The sequence below is a fragment of the Rhinatrema bivittatum genome, chromosome 8, assembly GCF_901001135.1.
Source record: "Rhinatrema bivittatum chromosome 8, aRhiBiv1.1, whole genome shotgun sequence".
Lineage (NCBI taxonomy): Eukaryota > Metazoa > Chordata > Amphibia > Gymnophiona > Rhinatrematidae > Rhinatrema > Rhinatrema bivittatum.
In genome coordinates this window covers 212,260,531-212,281,314 of record NC_042622.1, presented here as the reverse complement: position 1 = coordinate 212,281,314, position 20,784 = coordinate 212,260,531, and the positions used below count along the sequence as shown (strand labels likewise).

Here is a 20,784-nt window from a genome sequence, read left to right as displayed (position 1 = left end):
TGTGCTAGTTTGCCTCATCCTGTTCCAGTGTCTCCTTGTTCCAGCATCTCTCCATTCCCAGTGGCTCCCTGTGTTCCTGTATCCTTCTCAGGTAGTATCTCTTCGGACTGACCTCTGCCTGCCTGACCATTCTCTTGCCTACCTGACCTTTCTCTTGCCTGCCGCCTGGAACTGACCACTGCCTGCCTGACCATTCTCTTGCCTACCGCCTGGAACTGACCACTGCCTGCCTGACCATTCTCTTGCCTACCTGACCTTTCTCTTGCCTGCCGCCTGGAACTGACCACTGCCTGCCTGACCATTCTCGTGTCTGCTGCCTGGAACTGACCCTCGCTTGCCTTGACTACGCTCGTACTGACTCTGGTATTGACCCCTGCTTTGGCTGGCTTCTCCTGGACTGAAACTCTGGCTCTGACCCTTGCTTCACTCGGACACTCTCTCCTGGCCTACTGTGACTACCAGACCAACCTGCTTGGAACCTAACCGCAGCTTCCACTTGGCTAGACCCGCAGGCGCTGCCTATCTCGCCCAGATAACCTCCCTGAACAGTTGCCTCCCTGAGGTCTCCAGAGCTTCCAGCCGCGCACCCTTGCTCGTGGTGGGCACACCCCTCCGCTACCCCTCCGGGAGACCACCAGAGGCCCACCTAAGTCCAGGCGGTCCGGGTACCCAGGGGCTCAACCTGCTAGCCTCTGTCTCCTCGTCTGCTTCGCCTCCTAGTGGCAGGCGCTCTCTGGGTCCGACCAGAGGGCCGTGCCAATCCTGCACCAGGCCAAGGGTCCACCTCCAGCGCACCAGTATGCAGGTAAATCCTTTTGGAACGACCCCCCCCCCCCCCCAATAGCACAATTTTCATACCGATCTGCTTAGCTGCAAAGTCTGCAGGTACTGTTTACCCGGGAGCTTTGCACGAAGTTTCAAAGCATGCACATACTTTCACTTTATTTTATTTTCATGTAGTCCTTTAACTTATAGTCTGACTTTTTCAGGTACTTCAAAGCGGATTATGTTTACAGGCCTTAGGGATTTCCCGATCCACAAAGGGCTCACAATCTAAGGTTGTTACTGAGGCAATGGAGGGGGGAATTTTCTTGCCCAAGGTCACAAGGAGCGGCAGCGGGATTTGAACCCCTGGCTCGCAGACCGTTGCTCCAACCACTAGGCAGCGGCTCGGCTCTGCTCCACCCTGCAAACTGCCAAAGGAAAAAAAGGGCCTGCAGTCACTTGCATCTCCTTTATCTGCGGGTACTTTTTTCCTGACTTTTTGAAAACACAAAAAACTCACACGTTGTTGCAATTCCCGCCCTAGCCCTTCCCCCCGGGAATGCCTCTGCTCACTGTGCTGGTCAATATACAAACAGCCCATTTCCATGGGTAAAATGCCTCTTAGGAGGGTTATTTTCAGACGAATTTCTGTGGGCAAGTAGATGCTGAAGACTGCCTAGAGTCCTGTGACACCAGGAACAAGGTTAAGGCGGTGCCAGTGATTTTCACTTGAAATCCCTGCATCTTCTTCACCCCAGCAGGGAGTTTTCCTTTGAAAAGTGGTTGTTAGCGGGCCAGAAATTACAAAACAACAATTATGGACTCTATTGAGTGGCTATGCTTGGAGAACAAAAGATAAAGGAAAGAAGTGATCTTTTGTTCAAAGATCATCATCCCTAACCTATCTCGCATATGGACCTGGCAGAAACGTCCTGTATGCGGGTGCTTTTTCTTTTATAGACTGATAGACAGTTAAACCTGGCGAGAGCAGTATAAATAGGCCCTGTGGGAAGGATTCACATCACAAGACACAAAAGGATGGCTGGAACTTCTAAAACAGAGCTTCCCAAATTTTTAGCCAACATGACCCCATTTTAGAGCTTGAAAATCCACATGACCCCAGAGGATGACCAAAAGAAATTATCAGGGGGTGCAGCCACACTCCACTCTTAACCCTTCTTGCACTCCAGCTGATTCCCTCCTCTCAACTTCCACCTCCAGTGGATCCTCCTTCAACCACCCCTCCTTCAAACTCCAGAGGACCACCTCTCTTACAGCTGATATCCTCTTACATCCCCTAGCTCTTCTCACCACCCCAGCTGATCCTCTCTCACCCACCCCAACTCTTTCGTATAACTGCCCCCCAGCTCCTCTCTTACATCCACCAGTCAACCCCCTGTTATTCCCTTTCACCCTCCACAGCCAATCCCTCTCCACTTGATCCAACTCTCAACCTCTCCTGCATCTGATTCCTCCCTTCACACAGACCCTCCTCCAAAAATTCCCCTGGCCAGGGTCAATAGCAACATTTTCCTTTGGGCCCCGGTCCAAACGTGGATGGCAACTGGGAAAAGAGGACAAGCTGAAGACAGGGGGCAACATTTTTCTCTTGGGAAGGTTCAGTGGTGAGTTAGGAGAAATGAGCAATGGCAATCTCCACCAGTTCACACACACTTAGCCCGCCCCGCTCATGGCTAGTCCTGAGCCGGATGGTGATTTGCAAATGGAATAGCATTAATAATGAAAGTCAGCACTGAGCTTGTTAACTAGTGAAAGTTCACAGGCCCTGATTCCTCCTTTTGTAAGGCTTCATGTTACCATGGAAACTCATGCAAGGGGATGCCACTGCATGGCCTGTGAGCATGAGCTGGCTCACAGGCCCCACCCTGACTTCCACTACTAATACTGCTACTGGCATCCAAAGAATGCTGTCCTTTGAGGCACTTGGGACCCCAACTAGAGGTTGGCTCAAAAGAGGTCTTCATCAGCTAGATGAGAACAGTAGTTAGAGCCGTGAATCACCAAGAAACCAAGCTGCAAAGTGGCTGACATGTACAACAGTCATAGTAGTTGCTCACAGGTATGGCCACTGGAAGGAGAGCGGGAAGAGGAGATCTCCCCTGAAATTCTCTGTGCCCAGTATTTGCCACTTCCTTGTTGCCCCCACCTGGTGCAGCTGCCTCTCCTTCTTCCCCCGCCCACTTGCTATCAGTTTTTAAACAAACAGCTGGTGCCAGGCGGGGCAGGAGGTCTGGAGCAGCCATGAGCAGCACAGGAGGTGCTTCTGAGCACGATGCCCTTTCTCCTACCTCACACCGCTCATTGGTTCTCTTTAGCAAAGTGAGCCAATGGGCTGTGGGAGGCAGGAGAAATCCTTAGAGTGAGCCAATGGGCTGTGGGAGGCGGGAGAAATCCTTAGAGTGAGCCAATGGGCTGTGGGAGGCAGGAGAAATCCTTAGAGTGAGCCAATGGGCTGTGGGAGGCAGGAGAAATCCTTAGAGTGAGCCAATGGGCTGTGGGAGGCAGGAGAAATCCTTAGAGTGAGCCAATGGGCTGTGGGAGGCAGGAGAAATCCTTAGAGTGAGCCAATGGGCTGTGGGAGGCGGGATAAATTCTTAGAGTGAGCCAATGGGCTGTGGGAGGCAGGAGAAATAACGATGTGCTCAGAATAGCTTCCTTATGTTCCTGCAGCTCTCCAGGCCTGCTGCCCTTTAAGATGCCATAGCTGACATTAGAGAAAGTAGAAGAGGGGAAGAAAGGAAAAAGGAGAGAGAAAAATAGAGAAGGAAAGAGGAGAGTTAAAAAGGAAGCAATGAGGGAAGGAGAAAGGTAGAGAAAGAGAGAAAGCACAAGAGTACAGGTACAGGGAAGCAGAAAAGGCAGAAGAGATGAGGGGAGTGTAGCGGAGGGAAAGTAAAGGGAGGGCAAGGAGAGAAAGGGAAAAATCGCAGAGGGAGGGGAGAGTAGGAATATGATTGAGAAAGGAGATGTGTGGAGGAGAAGGCAACAGAGAAGGAGAGAGCAACAGCAGAGGAGAGGAAAAGAGAGGGAATGGGAAAGCAGCAGATGAGAGGAGAGAGATCATCAAGAGAGCACAGGAGTAGTGGCAGTGAGAGCCCAGGGGGAAAGTGTGGGTGCAGAGCCAAAGACCAACTGGAGCCCGCAGGGTTCCTGACACCATGAGCTAAGTCACAGAGCTATGGGTGAACATCAGAGTCCTCCTCTCTCTAAGTCTCCCCTCCTCACTGTCAACTTCTCCACCATGTAATAGGCCCTGGGGGTAATCAAATAGCCACAAGGGACTCCTTATTCTGCTGTGCTGAGACCCCGCCCTCTTGCCTCCTTTCCTGTGTTGTGATTAGGAGAAGAGGTGGGGCACAGCCCAACCCTCAGTTACCAGTAGCTTCATAGATCTCAGCAGCAATGCCCTCTGGGTCCCTTCCCCCTCCCTCACCGAGTGCTGGGCCAGGACCCTGGAGAAGGGCTGCAGCAAGCAAGCCGAGGGATACAGGAACAGAGGAGGGGAAGGTGGAGAAAGAGACAGAGTCACAGAGTGGGGAAAGGGAAGAGGAAGAGGGGACACATAGAAAAGGGGAGGGAAAGGAAGATCGACACATGGGGAGCAAGGGAGGAAAGAGAAACAGAGGGGGTATAGAAGGAAGGTCACAGGAAAGAGTAGAGCTACAACGGGAGCATGAGGGAAGGAGGAGACAGAGCGGGGCAGGGAAGGAAGAGACAGAAAAAGCACAAAGGAGACAGGGACACAGGAGGACAGGACATAAAGAGGAAGGCACTGGGGAGGAGAGGGAGAAAAAGACAAGAGCATAGGGAGGGAGGGGACTAGAGACTGGAGGGCAAGAGAGGAGTGCACAGAGGAGGGGGAGGGCATATTGGGAGACAGGTGGCACAAGGGAGACACAGATGAAAGGCTGGAAGTTTTTAAAGAAAGGGAGTGTGAACCACCTGTGTTTGAGGCAGAAGGCTATGTGTCTATATAAGAAAGGAAGCTGTGTGTATGTACATGACAGAGGAGGCTGTGTGTGTATGACAGAGGAGGCTGTATGTTTGGGAGTGTGTGTATAAGAAAGGAAGCTGTGTGTTTGGGAGTGTGTGTATGTACATGACAGAGGAGGCTGTGTGTGTATGACAGAGGAGGCTGTATGTTTGGGAGTGTGTGTATGTACATGACAGAGGAGGCTGTGTGTGTATGACAGAGGAGGCTGTATGTTTGGGAGTGTGTGTATGTACATGACAGAGGAGGCTGTGTGTGTATGACAGAGGAGGCTGTATGTTTGGGAGTGTGTGTATAAGAAAGGAAGCTGTGTGTTTGGGAGTGTGTGTATGTACATGACAGAGGAGGCTGTGTGTGTATGACAGAGGAGGCTGTATGTTGGGAGTGTGTGTATGTACATGACAGAGGAGGCTGTGTGTGTATGACAGAGGAGGCTGTATGTTTGGAAGTGTGTGTATGTACATGACAGAGGAGGCTGTGTGTGTATGACAGAGGAGGCTGTATGTTTGGGAGTGTGTGTATGTACATGACAGAGAAGGCTGTGTGTGTATGACAGAGGAGGCTGTATGTTTGGGAGTGTGTGTATAAGAAAGGAAGCTGTGTGTTTGGGAGTGTGTGTATGTACATAACAGAGGAGGCTGTGTGTGTATGACAGAGGAGGCTGTATGTTTGGGAGTGTGTGTATAAGAAAGGAAGCTGTGTGTTTGGGAGTGTGTGTATGTACATGACAGAGGAGGCTGTGTGTGTATGACAGAGGAGGCTGTATGTCTGGGAGTGTGTGTATAAGAAAGGAAGCTGTGTGTTTGGGAGTGTGTGTATGTACATGACAGAGGAGGCTGGGTGTGTATGACACAGGAGGCTGTATGTTTGGGAGTGTGTGTATAAGAAAGGAAGCTGTGTGTTTGGGAGTGTGTGTGTGTACATGACAGAGGAGGCTGTGTGTGTATGACAGAGGAGGTTGTATGTTTGGGAGTGTGTGTATGTACATGACAGAGGAGGTTGTATGTTTGGGAGTGTGTGTATGTACATGACAGAGGAGGCTGTGTGTGTATGACAGAGGAGGCTGTATGTTTGGGAGTGTGTGTATGTACATGACAGAGGAGGCTGTGTGTGTATGACAGAGGAGGCTGTATGTTTGGGAGTGTGTGTATGTACATGACAGAGGAGGCTGTGTGTGTATGACAGAGGAGGCTGTATGTTTGGGAGTGTGTGTATAAGAAAGGAAGCTGTGTGTTTGGGAGTGTGTGTATGTACATGACAGAGGAGGCTGTGTGTATATGACAGAGGAGGCTGTATGTTTGGGAGTGTGTGTATAAGAAAGGAAGCTTGTGTTTGGGAGTGTGTGTATGTACATGACAGAGGAGGCTGTGTGTGTATGACAGAGGAGGCTGTATGTTTGGGAGTGTGTGTATAAGAAAGGAAGCTGTGTGTTTGGGAGTGTGTGTATGTACATGACAGAGGAGGCTGTGTGTGTATGACAGAGGAGGCTGTATGTTTGGGAGTGTGTGTATAAGAAAGGAAGCTGTGTGTTTGGGAGTGTGTGTATGTACATGACAGAGGAGGCTGTGTGTATGACAGAGGAGGCTGTATGTTTGGGAGTGTGTGTATGTACATGACAGAGGAGGCTGTGTGTGTATGACAGAGGAGGCTGTATGTTTGGGAGTGTGTGTATGTACATGACAGAGGAGGCTGTGTGTGTATGACAGAGGAGGCTGTATGTTTGGGAGCGTGTGTATGTACATGACAGAGGAGGCTGTGTGTGTATGACAGAAGAGGCTGTATGTTTGGGAGTGTGTGTATGTACATGACAGAGGAGGCTGTGTGTGTATGACAGAGGAGGCTCTATGTTTGGGAGCGTGTGTATGTACATGACAGAGGAGCCTGTGTGTGTATGACAGAGGAGGCTGTATGTTTGGGAGCGTGTGTATGTGTATGACAGAGGAGGCTGTATGTTTGGGAGTGTGTGTATGTACATGACAGAGGAGGCTGTGTGTGTATGACAGAGGAGGCTGTATGTTTGGGAGTGTGTGTATAAGAAAGGAAGCTGTGTGTTTGGGAGTGTGTGTATGTACATAACAGAGGAGGCTGTGTGTATATGACAGAGGAGGCTGTATGTTTGGGAGTGTGTGTGTGTAAGAAAGGAAGCTGTGTGTTTGGGACTGTGTGTATGTACATAACAGAGGAGGCTGTGTGTGTATGGCAGAGGAGGCTGTATGTTTGGGAGTGTGTGTGTATAAGAAAGGAAGCTGTGTGTTTGGGAGTGTGTGTATGTACATAACAGAGGAGGCTGTGTGTGTATGACAGAGGAGGCTGTATGTTTGGGAGTGTGTGTATAAGAAAGGAAGCTGTGTGTTTGGGAGTGTGTGTATGTACATAACAGAGGAGGCTGTGTGTGTATGACAGAGGAGGCTGTATGTTTGGGAGTGTGTGTGTGTAAGAAAGGAAGCTGTGTGTTTGGGAGTGTGTGTATGTACATAACAGAGGAGGCTGTGTGTGTATGACAGAGGAGGCTGTATGTTTGGGAGTGTGTGTATAAGAAAGGAAGCTGTGTGTTTGGGAGTGTGTGTTTGTACATAACAGAGGAGGCTGTGTGTGTATGACAGAGGAGGCTGTATGTTTGGGAGTGTGTGTGTGTAAGAAAGGAAGCTGTGTGTTTGGGAGTGTGTGTATGTACATAACAGAGGAGGCTGTGTGTGTATGACAGAGGAGGCTGTATGTTTGGGAGTGTGTGTATAAGAAAGGAAGCTGTGTGTTTGGGAGTGTGTGTATGTACATAACAGAGGAGGCTGTGTGTGTATGACAGAGGAGGCTGTATGTTTGGGAGTGTGTGTATAAGAAAGGAAGCTGTGTGTTTGGGAGTGTGTGTATGTACATGACAGAGGAGGCTGTGTGTTTGGGAGTTGTGTGTGTGTAAGAAAGGATGCGGTCTGTTTTGGGGGAAGTATGGAGGTGGGTATATATTAGATCCATCTGATCTGCTATAACCATCTCCATAAATAAAAGCTGGGGAAAGCTGTGTCCACCCTGTTCTTTAAAAGGTGAATAAGAAGGGAAACCAACCACAGACTCACACATAGACCCCCAGCTGAGTCAGAGCCTGACTTCCACTTATTGTCAAGGAGCACACATCGGGGGAAGGAAACCGGTTGAGTGGCTGATTTATGTCTTGCTTGTCCGCAGAGAAAACTGGTTGTGTCGGGTTTGTGGATTGACTGGATTGCTCCATGCTGATAGCGGCCCCAATTCAGCCTGACCTGAAGCCAAAGACAGCCCAGATTACATCAGCTCTAGAGCTGGGAACAGCTGACTACTACATGCAGGTATATGGGCAAAGGTCAGCTCCTACCTGACCCCAGAGAAATCCTTAATGCAGCTTTCCACAAAAGGTAGGCAGCCTTAAGCAACTGATGTCTGCTCTCCAAGCATCCCAATAAGAAAGCTCCAACGCAGCCACATAGCACCACAACATTGAATGCCAAAAACACAGACAGCCCAAGTCGCTCCTGGGCTGTCTCCCCTTCCCCCCCCCCCCCCCAGTCTCCTGGCTTTGACAGCGCCCCTCCCTCCCCTTTGCTGCAGTCCCCAGACAGGAGCAGAGATGGACAGGTGTGCTCTCCCCCCAAGAGGCAGGTACTCTGCCTCTTCCTCTGCAGCGAGTGCTTAGCAGAAGACTTAAATAAATAGGAAAGAGGAACTGAGTTAACAAAATGCGTTACTCGCCCTATCCAAAAGGTGCTAGGGGAGGGACAAACTACCGAAACAAATCAGTAAGGTACCTAAACTGATTCACAGATTGTAAAAAGCCAGCTCAAGTCTGGGGAAAAACAAAGAGTCGGCTAATTAAATCATATATATATATATATATATATACACACATATACACACCAATTCTGAGGGCACTGCATTGGCTCCCTGCTCTGCAGAGAATTTAATTTAAGGTTTTACTTTTAATACATACAGCTTTAAGCCAGGACGTAGGGAAGGAATCCGATCGCTGTTCCGTCAAGAAGAAGTTGAAAACCTTCCACACATCCTCCGGGAACGAGGGCCACATTTCTGGCCCAGCGATGAAGAGGAACCATTCAAATGTCTCACCAAGATGAAAAGGTTTTGGAGGAAAAAAACAAACAGTTAAGTTACAACCTTGAGATGTAAGGGTGTGAGATATGGGCTCTATGTAGTAAAAGTAAAACCTTAAATTTAATTCTCTGCAGAGCAGGGAGCCAATGCAGTGCCCTCAGAATTGGGGTAATGTGTTACATTACAGAGGGTCCTGCTTAAGACGTGGGTCACAGAGGCACTTGCAGCGGTCTCAGAGATGATTTAGGCAATGCAATATAAACTGAATTACAATAATCAAGGCTGGTCAGAGCCACCACTTGTCAGATGGTACGGAAGTCTGAGAGGTCCAAAAAAATAACCCAAAACTTTAAATTACGCAAGAAGCAGATCTGAAAAAATAATTGCTTCATTATTGCCATTACTTGGGGTTGAAGAGAGAGACTTTGGGATAAAATTACACACCTAGATTCCTTGGGTACAGAAAAATCCTCCAGCATTTCATCTGCTAAGATGCATCATTTCTGTTCTTGGCCAATTTAAAGCAAGTTTATTAGTATCCATCCAGTTTTGTTTTTTGATCACTGTTGAACATGATGAAACTTGAGATAAAGTGGTCGATACTGAGGAAGTAACAGGAATAAAAAAAAAAAACTGGACGTCGTCGGTGCAGATTCTATCGCCAAGTTAAAATACAGATTAAAGAGGAGCACCTATGAAGAAGAATCCTGTGGCGCCCCCCACTGGTTAGAGGGCACCAAGCAGAAACTCGCTGGACTCAGTAAAGATGCGATGTAAACCACCGAAGAAGCGGACCAGCACCAGAGACATGAAAGTGAAATGTTACGATTCAAGGTGGTCAAGACACAGAAGAAACGGGCACCCGCTCCGGAAGTTGCTAACAGCGCACTCTGCCGTGACCTTACACGTTGCAGGTCGGAGTTGTTCTGCAGCCCTGACCCTGTCAAAGCGCACGCTGAATAGTAATGCAAGGATTTATTTTTTTTTGGCATTTGTGTCTGGAATCTTTCTGGTGACGGAATTAACGTGAAGGTAGGGATCTTTGCCATCTCTCGCTTAAACCTTTATTTAAAACGACATTTGTACGCTATGAGGCCAACGTTCACGTAGAGAATAGCCACTGCCATTAGCAATGGTTACATGGAATAGACTTAGTTTTTGGGTACTTGCCAGGTTCTTGTGGCCTGGATTGGCCACTGTTGGAAACAGGATGCTGGGCTTGATGGACCCTTGGTCTGACCCAGTATGGCATTTTCTTATGCTCTTATGTAACGTTCAAAGCCCTTTCTGTGCATTAAACCCTTCCCGTATTTTACCTGTGGAAATGGGTGCTTTGAAGTTTGGCCAACCCGTCTGTGGGTAAAAGCATGCGCGCTGTTCAACAAAGCACACACTTTAATCCCCCGACTCTGGAGGAAGGAAGAACGGGCGCAGGTTTGCTTATTCAAACCTAAGCATGTTGTGTCAGATCAAAAAACTAACAGCGGAGAAAGCAGGAGCTAACTACTGAAATAAATAAAGTAGAAAAATACATTTCCAAGGGTAACTTTTCATTGGGCAATAATCAAAGCTCGGTACAAATCCCGTAGGTTAAAACTACCGACGGCGCTTGTAGCATGGTTGGTGAAAGTTTGGTGATCTACGGACTTCCTAACTGTGGGACTGCCCCGTGGCGTCAGCACTGTGTACATCGCAGCAGGAGGAGGAGGAGGAACGTCGGGTGCTCACCGCAGGCTGAAGACGGGGAGAGCCGCTCCGTCTTGGGGACCAGCAGGGAATCGGGCTGAGATGGGGCAGCGGAAGCCCCCGCCAGAGGGAAGGGAACGGAATGGGAGGGGCTGGATCCTGGAGACAGCAGCGGGGTCAGCAGCACCTGTTGAGGCATTCTGGGCAGGAAGCTTGACGGGAAATCAGAAATTCCACCTTTCTGTCAAATGACAAAGCACATCATGAATAAAGGAACTGCTCAGAGATTCTTTGCAGCAGATTAACCTCACTTTAACCTAATTCTATACTGTGCAGAAACCCCTGGAGCCAAAAAAAGGAATCAGTACAAGGGCATGATCATTTAAGGGTCCATCTGATCAGAAAGATTACAGAGTCCAGTACTGAGACCCACACCCAGAGTTCTGCCACTGCTCCTCAGTCCTGCCCTCCAGCACTGAACCTTCCCACATACACAAACTCTCCCAATGCACTGCAGTTCTCACCTGAAGTACCCCCTGCTATTCCATTACTTAGACCTACACTAAACTCTGACAAAGCACTTTAGTCCTGTGCTGCAGCACCTCCTGCTCGAAACGCGCCCCCAACCCAGACATATAAACTCTACCAATACAGTTCAAGCCTCACCTGCAGCACCCCTTGCTATTCTAGTATGAAGAGCCACCCATATCTCTGCCGATGTTCCCCAATTCTGCTCTGCAGCACCCCCTGTTATTCCAGCACTGAGACCACACACACACACACACACCCCTCTGCCAGTGCACCTCGTTCCTGCCTTGCAGCCCTCCCGGCTGTTCCAATATCAAAACTCCAGACACAAAAACAGCTCTGCCAATGCAACCCAATCCTGCCTTGCAGCATCCCCTGCCAAGACTCTCATACAGCTTCACCAACATACCTCAATCTGCTGCTTCGGTGCTAATTCTATGATATTCTTCTTTTCTTGCCCTGTCACAATGTTAGATAGCACTTACCGGCGACTCTGGCAATCCTGGAATAATGGCATTACTGTGAGTAGGAGAATCCATCTCTGGCTCCGGCTTAGCTGCATGAAAGGGCAGGTGAAAAGTCATTAAACAAGGGGATACGGCACAGATATTAAGTGCTATGTTTAATGTCACAGAGTCTGCACATTGGCTGGATGAAATCATATTCATAAATCTCTGTTTGTATAATTATTAGTGCTACGTGGAGTGGAGAAGATAAGAAGTTGGATCGGTCTCTGCTGCCTGATTAACTGCTCAAAAATCTATTGCATTTAAATGGAAATGTTCTTGTAGCAGTCCTTAAATATAGACCAAAAAAAACCAAAGCAAAGTGTTTTGTAGAAAAGAAGACCTTGTCAAAACTGGCTGAAACTGACCCTCACCTCCCCAGCACCTGGTGTCATGAGTGACCAGTATATGATCAGTGCACGCAGCGAATCAGAGCAGGAGAACACAGAATGACCAGTGCTTGCAACCAATCCCATGCATATATATTATGCAATAAGAAGGTCATGCTCTGAATAATAGGTAGCACGGGGGTGTGACCAGAGCTCAAAGGGGAAGGAGTGGGATTACCGGTGTTGAAAGCCCTGCCGGAAGCCGAATATGCATCCTTACTTCATGGCTCCAAATAAACCAACTGGCATCTGTTACTAGGGATAATCTCAGGACCTCGTCAGGAATCTCACAACACATCTCCGCATTTCCTATAAACACCCAACCTCCTTCATGTCACAATGCAAATCATTTCCTATTTCGGACAAACAAGAGCTATATTACCCGACAGTGAGACGAGAGCTATAGAGAGATATGGAGGGGGGGCCTTTCTGCACTTAGCATTCTAGGGTAGGAATGATAGAAACCATAGGAAACTTAGGATACAGGCATAGAAACATAGAACATGAAGATAGGTAAAAACCAAATGGGTCATTATTTTTATTTATTTATTATTTAGGTTTTTTATATACCGGCATTCGTGATACAATCACATCATGCTGGTTTACATCTGAACAGGGGTGCATAATAACGTCAAACTTTAACTAAAGTGCGGAGAAAAGCAGTTACAAATAACAAGGCATATGGAGCTGGGCGAAGAGAGAAATGAAAGGAAAGAATGACTTCAGAAAGGATGGTTATACATTCTTGGAGCTAGGAAGACTGAGTTAGATATGACGATAAAAGAGGGATTAGGTAGGGTCATCCATCTCTTCTGCTCAGCTTTACAATCCCCTCCATTCTCTCAGAGATTTTCTGTTCTTGTCCCATGCTTTCTTGAACTCCAGCACTGTTCCCCTGTCTCCAACGCCTCCACTGAGAAGCCATTGCATGTGACCCTGCTCGCTCCATAAATATTTCCTTAGATTACTCCTGATTTTAGCTCCTTTCGCCTTTATCTCATAAACCCCCCTCTTCTAGAATCTCATTTCCATTGTCTGGAGAGAGGATGAGCATAACTGTGCAGGGTACCACATACCTTTTAAGCAATACTCCCATTACACATTTTGGGTACACCAGTGTGCCGACACAGGTTTTGCGATAATAAACAGCCCAGCAACACCAGGATTCACTCAGCCCCATAACAGTGGGAGTGGTTAGGTAACAAGAAACTTCCAACACATTCAAGAAAGAACTAGAAAGACGCGTGCCTTACCATTCATCAGGAGCTGGGGGAGGCTGGCACTGACTGCTGGCATGTCCCTTGACCTCTTAGACTTGCTAGTGCCTGGCTTTGTCCGTGGCCTGCAGCCAGATGAAAGAGACTGCACCTTGGGTACAGCAAACTTGGTGCAGTTTTGCTGCATGGTGGGTGGATGCTGAGCACTAGGTGGAGCAGGATAGCCCATTGCCAGGAAGTCCATGCTGTAGGCTAGTCCTGCAGGATGCTGGGTATAGCATGGCGTAGAGGGTGATGTTGCAGCATGGGCAATGACTGAAGGTGCGGCGGCTGTGCTGGGGTATCTGGGCACCGGGTAAACGGAGGTCTGGCTGCTCATGGTGACGCTGGGAAGCGGCCCCATGCCAGGAGGGTAGGATGATGAATCAAAGGCACCCATACCGAAGCACTCGCTGGGACAGCCGTAACGCAGGAGAGATTTCTCTTTGGCATCAATGCACAGGCTCTCCTGGGTGCAGGCGGCGGAGTCCAGTGGTAGCACGGGGCCTGAGAAATCGGTGCCCAGGAATGAACTGGATGGGCCATCTGAGTCTAGCCTGGGTGAGCAACTGCTGCTGGCCTGAAATAAAAATACAGAATAAATCAAGAAAATGATAGTCGAGGCAGTGAAAGAGGAAAATGAAAGAATGTGAGATGGAGGAAAAAAACCATAGGTTAGAGAAGGAGTAAAAGAAGACGACAGTGGAGACAGGAGAGAGTGAAAAAAAGGGCATGAGGAAACGTGTGAAGGAAGGAAACACAGAGGAGGTTGAGAGTGAAGGGGGAGGGAAAGATAACTCATTATATTTTTCATACCCAGTAACTTGGGCGATAGCAGCTTGGAAACAGCCAGAGAAATAAGGAGGCAGATTCTGGCTTTTCCTTAGGTGCAGCTCACCTTAACTTCAGGTAACATACAGTCCTTAACCATTAATAGATCTTGACATACAGTGGGTCTCTGCCTGCTCCCCAGATCCTGCTTAACCCTTCTAGGCCCTTTCACTCTGATGAAGGGCTCCTCCCTTCACCCAGGATTCCCTGTGGGTCTGGATCTTAAGGAGGACTGGGCGAGACCGAGCTATGTTCGGTCTCTTAAGGTAGTCTGAGGGAGTTTCCTATAGACTCTCTCACACCCTGACTCAATGTCCTAAAATCCTATCAACATAAGGTTACGATATAGCAAAGGTGAATGCAGGAGGGCTCAGACACTGCCTTGTAATTTCTTGGTTAATGGACAGAGAATTGCACATTCTCATTATTCAATTTGTTCAAGAAGTTTCACAGGTTATGCACTAGAACAGTGCTTCTCAACCGGTGTGTCGCGACACACCGGTGTGTCGCCAAGCACACGCAGGTGTGTCGCCACACTTCTCAGTCCCATGCTGACCCAGCTACTCCCCCTACCCGAGCAAGATAGGTCCTCAACCCAGGCTTAAAACGCTGAAAGCCCGGGCGGAACGCAGCAGGAGAGCAGGAGTCAGCGGCACCGGCATGCTCTCTTCTTCCCGCCCCCCACCCCCCCTCCTGCGGCCTGGAAGAGGAAGTGGTGAGCAGCGGGTGCGTGCGCGGGAAGAAGAGACCATGCTAGTGCAGGCAGCATCGGCCTGAAGAAAGCTCATTCCTCAGGCTGAGGAATGAGCTGCGCAGCTCGGAGAAAAATGAAGAATGTCGTCAACCCCCGCGGCCGATGGGACTTCTTGCTCCGCGAGGGCTGAAAATGAAGTAGGTTGCTGTTGCCTTTAGGGTTAGAAGTGGCGGGGGCTGCTGCTGCCGTTAGTTTGGGGGAGGGGGAGAGTAAGTGAATGAGCAAGCATGTGTGTTTGAGATCCTGTGTGTGTGAGTGAGATAGCATGTATATGAATGATTGAGAGCCTGAACATGTGAAAGAGAGTATGTGTGAGATTGAGAGCTGGTTTAGGTGAGGGAACATGTGAGTATGTGATTAAGAGCGTGTGTGTAAATGAGAGAAAGAGAGAGAGCATGTGTGTCTGTGTGTGACTGAGAGCTGATTTAGGTGAGGGAGCATGTGAGTATGTGATTGAGAGCATGTGTGAAAGTGAGAGAAAGATAGCATGTGTGTCTGTGTGTGATTGAGAGCTGGTTTAGGTGAGAGACCATGTGAGTATGTGATTGAGAGCCTGTGTGTAAATGAGAGAAAGAGAGAGCATGTGTGTCTGTGTGTGACTGAGAGCTGGTTTAGATGAGGGAGCATGTGAGTATGTGATTGAGAGCATGTGTGAAAGTGAGAGAAAGACAGCATGTGTGTCTGTGTGTGATTGAGAGCTGGTTTAGGTGAGTGAGCATGTGAGTATGTGATTGAGAGCTTGTGTGTAAATGAGAGAAAGAGAGAGAGCATGTTTGTAAGCATGTGAATGAGAGTCTGTGTGTGAGAGAAAAGGACAGCATGTATGTGTGTGATTGAAAGTCTGTGTGTGTAAGCCTGAAAAGATAGACAGCATGTGTGTAAATGTGTAATTAAGAGCCTATATAAGTGAGAGAGAAAAATCATGTGTATATGTGAGCGATTGTGAGCCAGTGTAAGAGAGAGAGAGAGGAGAAAATTCCAAGCAAACCACCCCTCCTCCTGCTAATTCAAAACAATCTCAGGGCACCTGGATATCAAACATTCCCAGGTATGCAGAGCAAAACATTTTTTGTATCCTTATTATTTTTCATTACTGGGTCTTTGTGTCTACTATTTGAAAATATTTTATTGGTATCTAGAAATGTTTTATATGAGTTTTTAATTATTGGATATTCCATTCATCCACTGTTTTGAAATAATTTGTTCTTTTTGTTAGTATGGTTTTACTGCTACTGATTTTATATTTCTTGATTTGTTTTATAAGGATATGTGATGTTTCTTTTTTTCCTTTGTTGCACTGCATACAGAGACTCTGGCTTGTTGCAGTTTCCAGTTCAGTTTTTGTCTGCATGCTTCTAGTTATGCGTTTTGAACTCTTTATTCTTTGTTAGGTGAGGGTCGGCACATGTGATTCAGGTGAGGTTCTCTGCTGGCGAGTAGGTTTTGTGTAGGGCTCTATAGCAGCCTAACTTGGTCCGTTTTCCTAATAGGAGATGTATTGGTGTCTTAAGACCTGGTGTAATATTTTCAGTGTTGCCTTTTCTTAGGTAAGGTGGTTACTGTTAAGTGCTGGAAATTGTTGCTGTTTTGGTGTGGGATGTTTACTATTTATGCAATTTCTGCTCAGACAGAATACGTATCTTTCCCTTGTGTCATTCTTAACAATAAAAATAATACTGGACCTTTATTTTTTATTTCCACCGTAAATTGTAATGAGCAATGTGTCACACATGTGAATGTGGTCTGTCAGGTGTGTCACGATGGGAAAAAGGTTGAGAACCACTGCACTAGAAGAAACATACATTACAATTTAGAATTTTATTTTCAGTTTAGCAAATGTAGAAACAAGTTTGTTCAGGTCAAACGTTTTGTACAATTATGTTTTAAAACTGCTTGCAGTGAGCTTTACATCAATTTTCAAAGAATGTGTATCAGTGCAAACTCCCTCCCCAGCCCTGGGAACAGCTCTTCAGGGTGTGGATAAAGTTATGCTTCTAGAGGCATTGCACGTGCAGCTTTACCCATACACGGGGAGGGTAATTATCTTAAAGCCCATTTCTACAGCCAAAACCCATTTCTACCCACAGAAATGTCTTTGAAAATTGCCATTGAGGTAGACAGCCCAAATCTCTCTTGCATCATGGAAGAATGAATGTCAATTTTGATTAACTTTACTTTGGAAAACTTTCATTAGCCACAGAAACAGTGTGGGGTTAAGGGGCTGCGGAAAACAATAAGTGTGCTGGGGCCACCTATCTGTCAATTTAGTTTTTCATGCTAAGCTCGCTACATCTTTGTGTGAAGCATCTATATCTTTGGAAACTCCATGCAAAGCTTGCCTTAAGTTTCAAGCAACGATAGAAAAATCGGTTATCATCTGCTAATTTTCATTCCTGAAGAACCAAAAAATCAGTCCAGACAAGTGGGTTTTGCATCCCTACCAGCAGATGGAGAGAGAACAAAACCTTTGAGGCACTGCTTCATATCCGAGAGTGACACCTGCAGTCCCTCAGTATTGACCTGTACCCAAGCCAAACTATAGTGAAATACTCAATTATCCAGTCTTCCCAGGGTGAACATCAAAGTTGGATCCCCCTGAACTGAAGCCCCACATCAATCCCTAGTAAACCAACCAAACATGGTCATCCAATAGGCTCTGAATATATGCAAACTGAAAATCTGATCCAATTGTCAACATAGCCAGTATGGTCTTTTGCAGATATGGGGCTGGGTCTCTGGACTGATCTGTGGTACTTCAGGAACAAAAATTAGCAATGGGATGTATCAAAGCACCCCTACACTGGGCAGGCATCTTGAAGACTCGCTCTTAACACACTCTCACCAAACATCTGCTCTCCCAGCACGTAAATATCTAACCCATAATGCTGGGAAAAAGTGTGCAGTGAAGAACACATTGCCACCCTACAGATCTCCTGTGGCAACACCAACTGACACTCAGCCCCTGGAACTTGCCAACCCTTGCAAATATAAGCGGAAAAAATAGCTTCCTTCAACCAACAAGCAATTGTGCCCTTAGAACTTCACTTCCCTTCTTAGCTCCTCCAAACAATACAAACAGATGATCCCACCGCCAAAAACTGTTGGTGAGCTTCAGATACCGTAATAGCACCCGGATATCAAACAAATGGAGGAAAACTGTTGGTGACCTTCAGATACCACAATAGCACCCGGACATCAAACAAATGAAGCTCCCTTGCCTCTGGACTTTCGGACGAGCAATTTGGAAACCTGGGAAGCTCCACCGTCTGATTAAGATGGAATGATGAAATGACCTTGGGTAAAAATGAGGGCACCATCCGCAGGGATACACCAACATCTGTAATTCTCAGAAACAGTTCTCTATAGGGCAAAGTCTGTAGCTCTGAAATTCACCTGGCCAAACAAATTGCCACCAGAAAAACCACTTTCAAGATGATGTCCTTTAACATTGCGCCATAGCAGTTCAAACGGAGGTTAACATAGTGCTCGAAGAACCAAATTCAACCTTCACACCAGGCACATCCTTTGAACCGGCAGATGCAAATGCTTAGCTCCCTTCAAAAACCATTCTGCATCTGGATGCGACACTAAAGGTCTCCCTTGCAACTTACCTTTGTGGCACCCCAGAGTCGCCACTGCACATGCAGAGAATTGTTCACCACAACCTTGGACAAGCCCTGCTGTAAAAAGGCTAACACCTGAGGGACCTCCATCCTCATCATGTCTAGGCCTTCATCAATACACCAGGCCTCAAACACTCTCCACACCCTGACATACGCTATAGACGTATATGATCTCCTGGCTTGATGCAAAGTAGCAATCACCAACTCCGAGTACTCTTTTGCTCTCAAAAGCCAAGCCATGAGACAAAAGCAATCCACCTGATCCAAGAAGATAGGTCCTTGTCTCAACCTGAGCGAACCATCCACCGCGAGATGAATCAGATCTGCGAATCATGGCCAATGCGGCCACTCCGGTGCAACTAATATGACCCTTCCTGGATGCCTCTCGATGGCCATAACACATGACCTACTAATGGTCAAGGAGGAAGCACACACAGCAGAAACCCTGTTGGCCACGGCAGAACTAGAGCATCTATTCCATCGGCTCCAACCTCTCGTCTATCGCTGAAGAACTGTGCTGCTTTGGCATTGATTTGCAAAACCATCAAGTCCAGCTGAGGGATGTCCCAACTGGCTTGAATCAGGTTGAAAGCTTCCCCTGACAACTCCCATTCTCCCGGATCCAACTGTTGCCTGCTGAGATAGTGTGCCTGCACACTGTCCACTCCAGCCACATGCAACGCTGCTATCCCCTTCAGAGGCTGCTCCACCCAAAGAAAAAGCTCCTTGACCTCCAGAGCCTTGGCACGACTCTTTGGCCTGCCCTGTCAATTGATAGATATCACTGTCATCGCATTTTTCGAAAATACTCTCACTACTTGACCACAGACCTGAGGGAGGAAAACCATCAGCGCCCTGCAAACTGGTCTTGTTTACAAATGATTGATCGACCAGATTGCTTCTATAGGCAACTACTGATCTTGGGCTGTCCACCCTTGACAGACCACCCCCTAACCACTGAGGCTGGTATCTGTGGTCACCACCACCCAGTCTCATCACTAAACTGTGATGAGAAAGCCACCACAAGAGAGTGGACCTGGACTCCCCCTGCAGTGGTAAAGGCTGCTGATACTCCTCCAGCAATGGACTCCAGTGGGACAGTAATGCCCAATGGAGGGGCCTTAGGTGGTCAAATGCCCATGGCACCAAATCTAGCATAAATGCCATAGAACCCAGCACCTGTAAATAAACCCAGGCCATGGGAACTGGCAGGCATAAGAAATGCTCTATTTGCAACTGAATCTTTACCAACCTCTCTGGGGTGAGAAAGACCCTGCCAGCCTGGGTGTCGAACCATGCTCCCAGGTACTCCAACGATTGGGTCAGCACTAGACGACTCTTGGCTAAGTTTATCACCCATCCGAGCAACTGTAATGTGTCCATCACCCAATCCACCTCCTGGCAACATTCCCCCTCTGACTTCGCCCTGAAGGAGCCAATCGTCCAGATAAGGGTGAACAAGAATCCCCTTCCTTTGCAGTGCCACTTGTGAACATTCATGGTGCCATTGCCAATCTGAAAGGAGGGGGCCGGAATTAGAAATATTGTTCCAGTACCTTGAAGCTTAAAAACTTCTGGTGCTCTGGCTGAATGGTTATATGCAGATAAGCCTCCATCAAATCCAGGGATGCTAGAAACTCTCTTCTTCAGACCTCTGCGATTACTGTCCGCAAAGTTTCCATCCTGAAAAGTAGCACCCGCAGAGCCATATTGACCTTCTGGAGGTCCAGAATGGGCCGAAAAGTGCCTTCCTTCTTGAGAACCACAAAATAAATTATCTTCCTCGTACCCTTTCCAGTGTAGGCACCAGCACAATTGTATCTAGCCTTTGTAAGCGGTGCAGTGTATCTCGTATGGCCTCTCGTTTGCTTTGGGATACACAATGGGACACCATGAATGCCTCCCTCATCAGATGAGAAAATTCTAAAGCATGATTTTTTCTTATCACCTCTAGAATCCACTGGTCCGACATAATCTTGTTCTACTCTTCATAGAAAAGTGACAACTTCTCTCCTACCGCTTCCTCCGAAGAATGGACCCACCCAACTTCATTGAGAAGCTTTTCCTCCTCCGGCTGACTGACCAGAGTCATCTCTGGAGGTTCTGCAGCCACCCCGAAAGGATTGCTGCCTTCCCAAGGGCTGCTTCTGCCCTGAACTAGAGGCACTCTTGACCAAACAAAAACCCTGACATCCCGAAAATGGGACCATGGCAGAAAGATATTATTAACCACCTTCTTGTCTTACAGCAACCTGTTGCCCTTGGATTCCCCCAGATGTTTCATCAACTGTTCCAAATCTTCCCTGAACAGGAGCTTGCTGTTGCAGTCTGGGAAGCTGCGGTTCGAGAGTGGA

At 47.7% G+C, this 20,784-nt stretch overlaps 1 protein-coding gene across 1 annotated transcript in view; it reads right to left on the bottom strand.

The window, feature by feature from the left end:
* MLXIPL (MLX interacting protein like) overlaps positions 1-20,784 on the bottom strand; it is a 314,897-nt gene that overhangs the window by 91,634 nt on the left and 202,479 nt on the right. The window contains exons 9-11 of the mRNA XM_029613542.1: positions 13,220-13,802; positions 11,557-11,627; positions 10,586-10,784 (exon numbers count right to left, since the gene is read on the bottom strand). Coding sequence (XP_029469402.1) covers positions 10,586-10,784; positions 11,557-11,627; positions 13,220-13,802 — 853 coding nt within the window. The remainder of the gene's footprint in view (positions 1-10,585; positions 10,785-11,556; positions 11,628-13,219; positions 13,803-20,784) is intronic.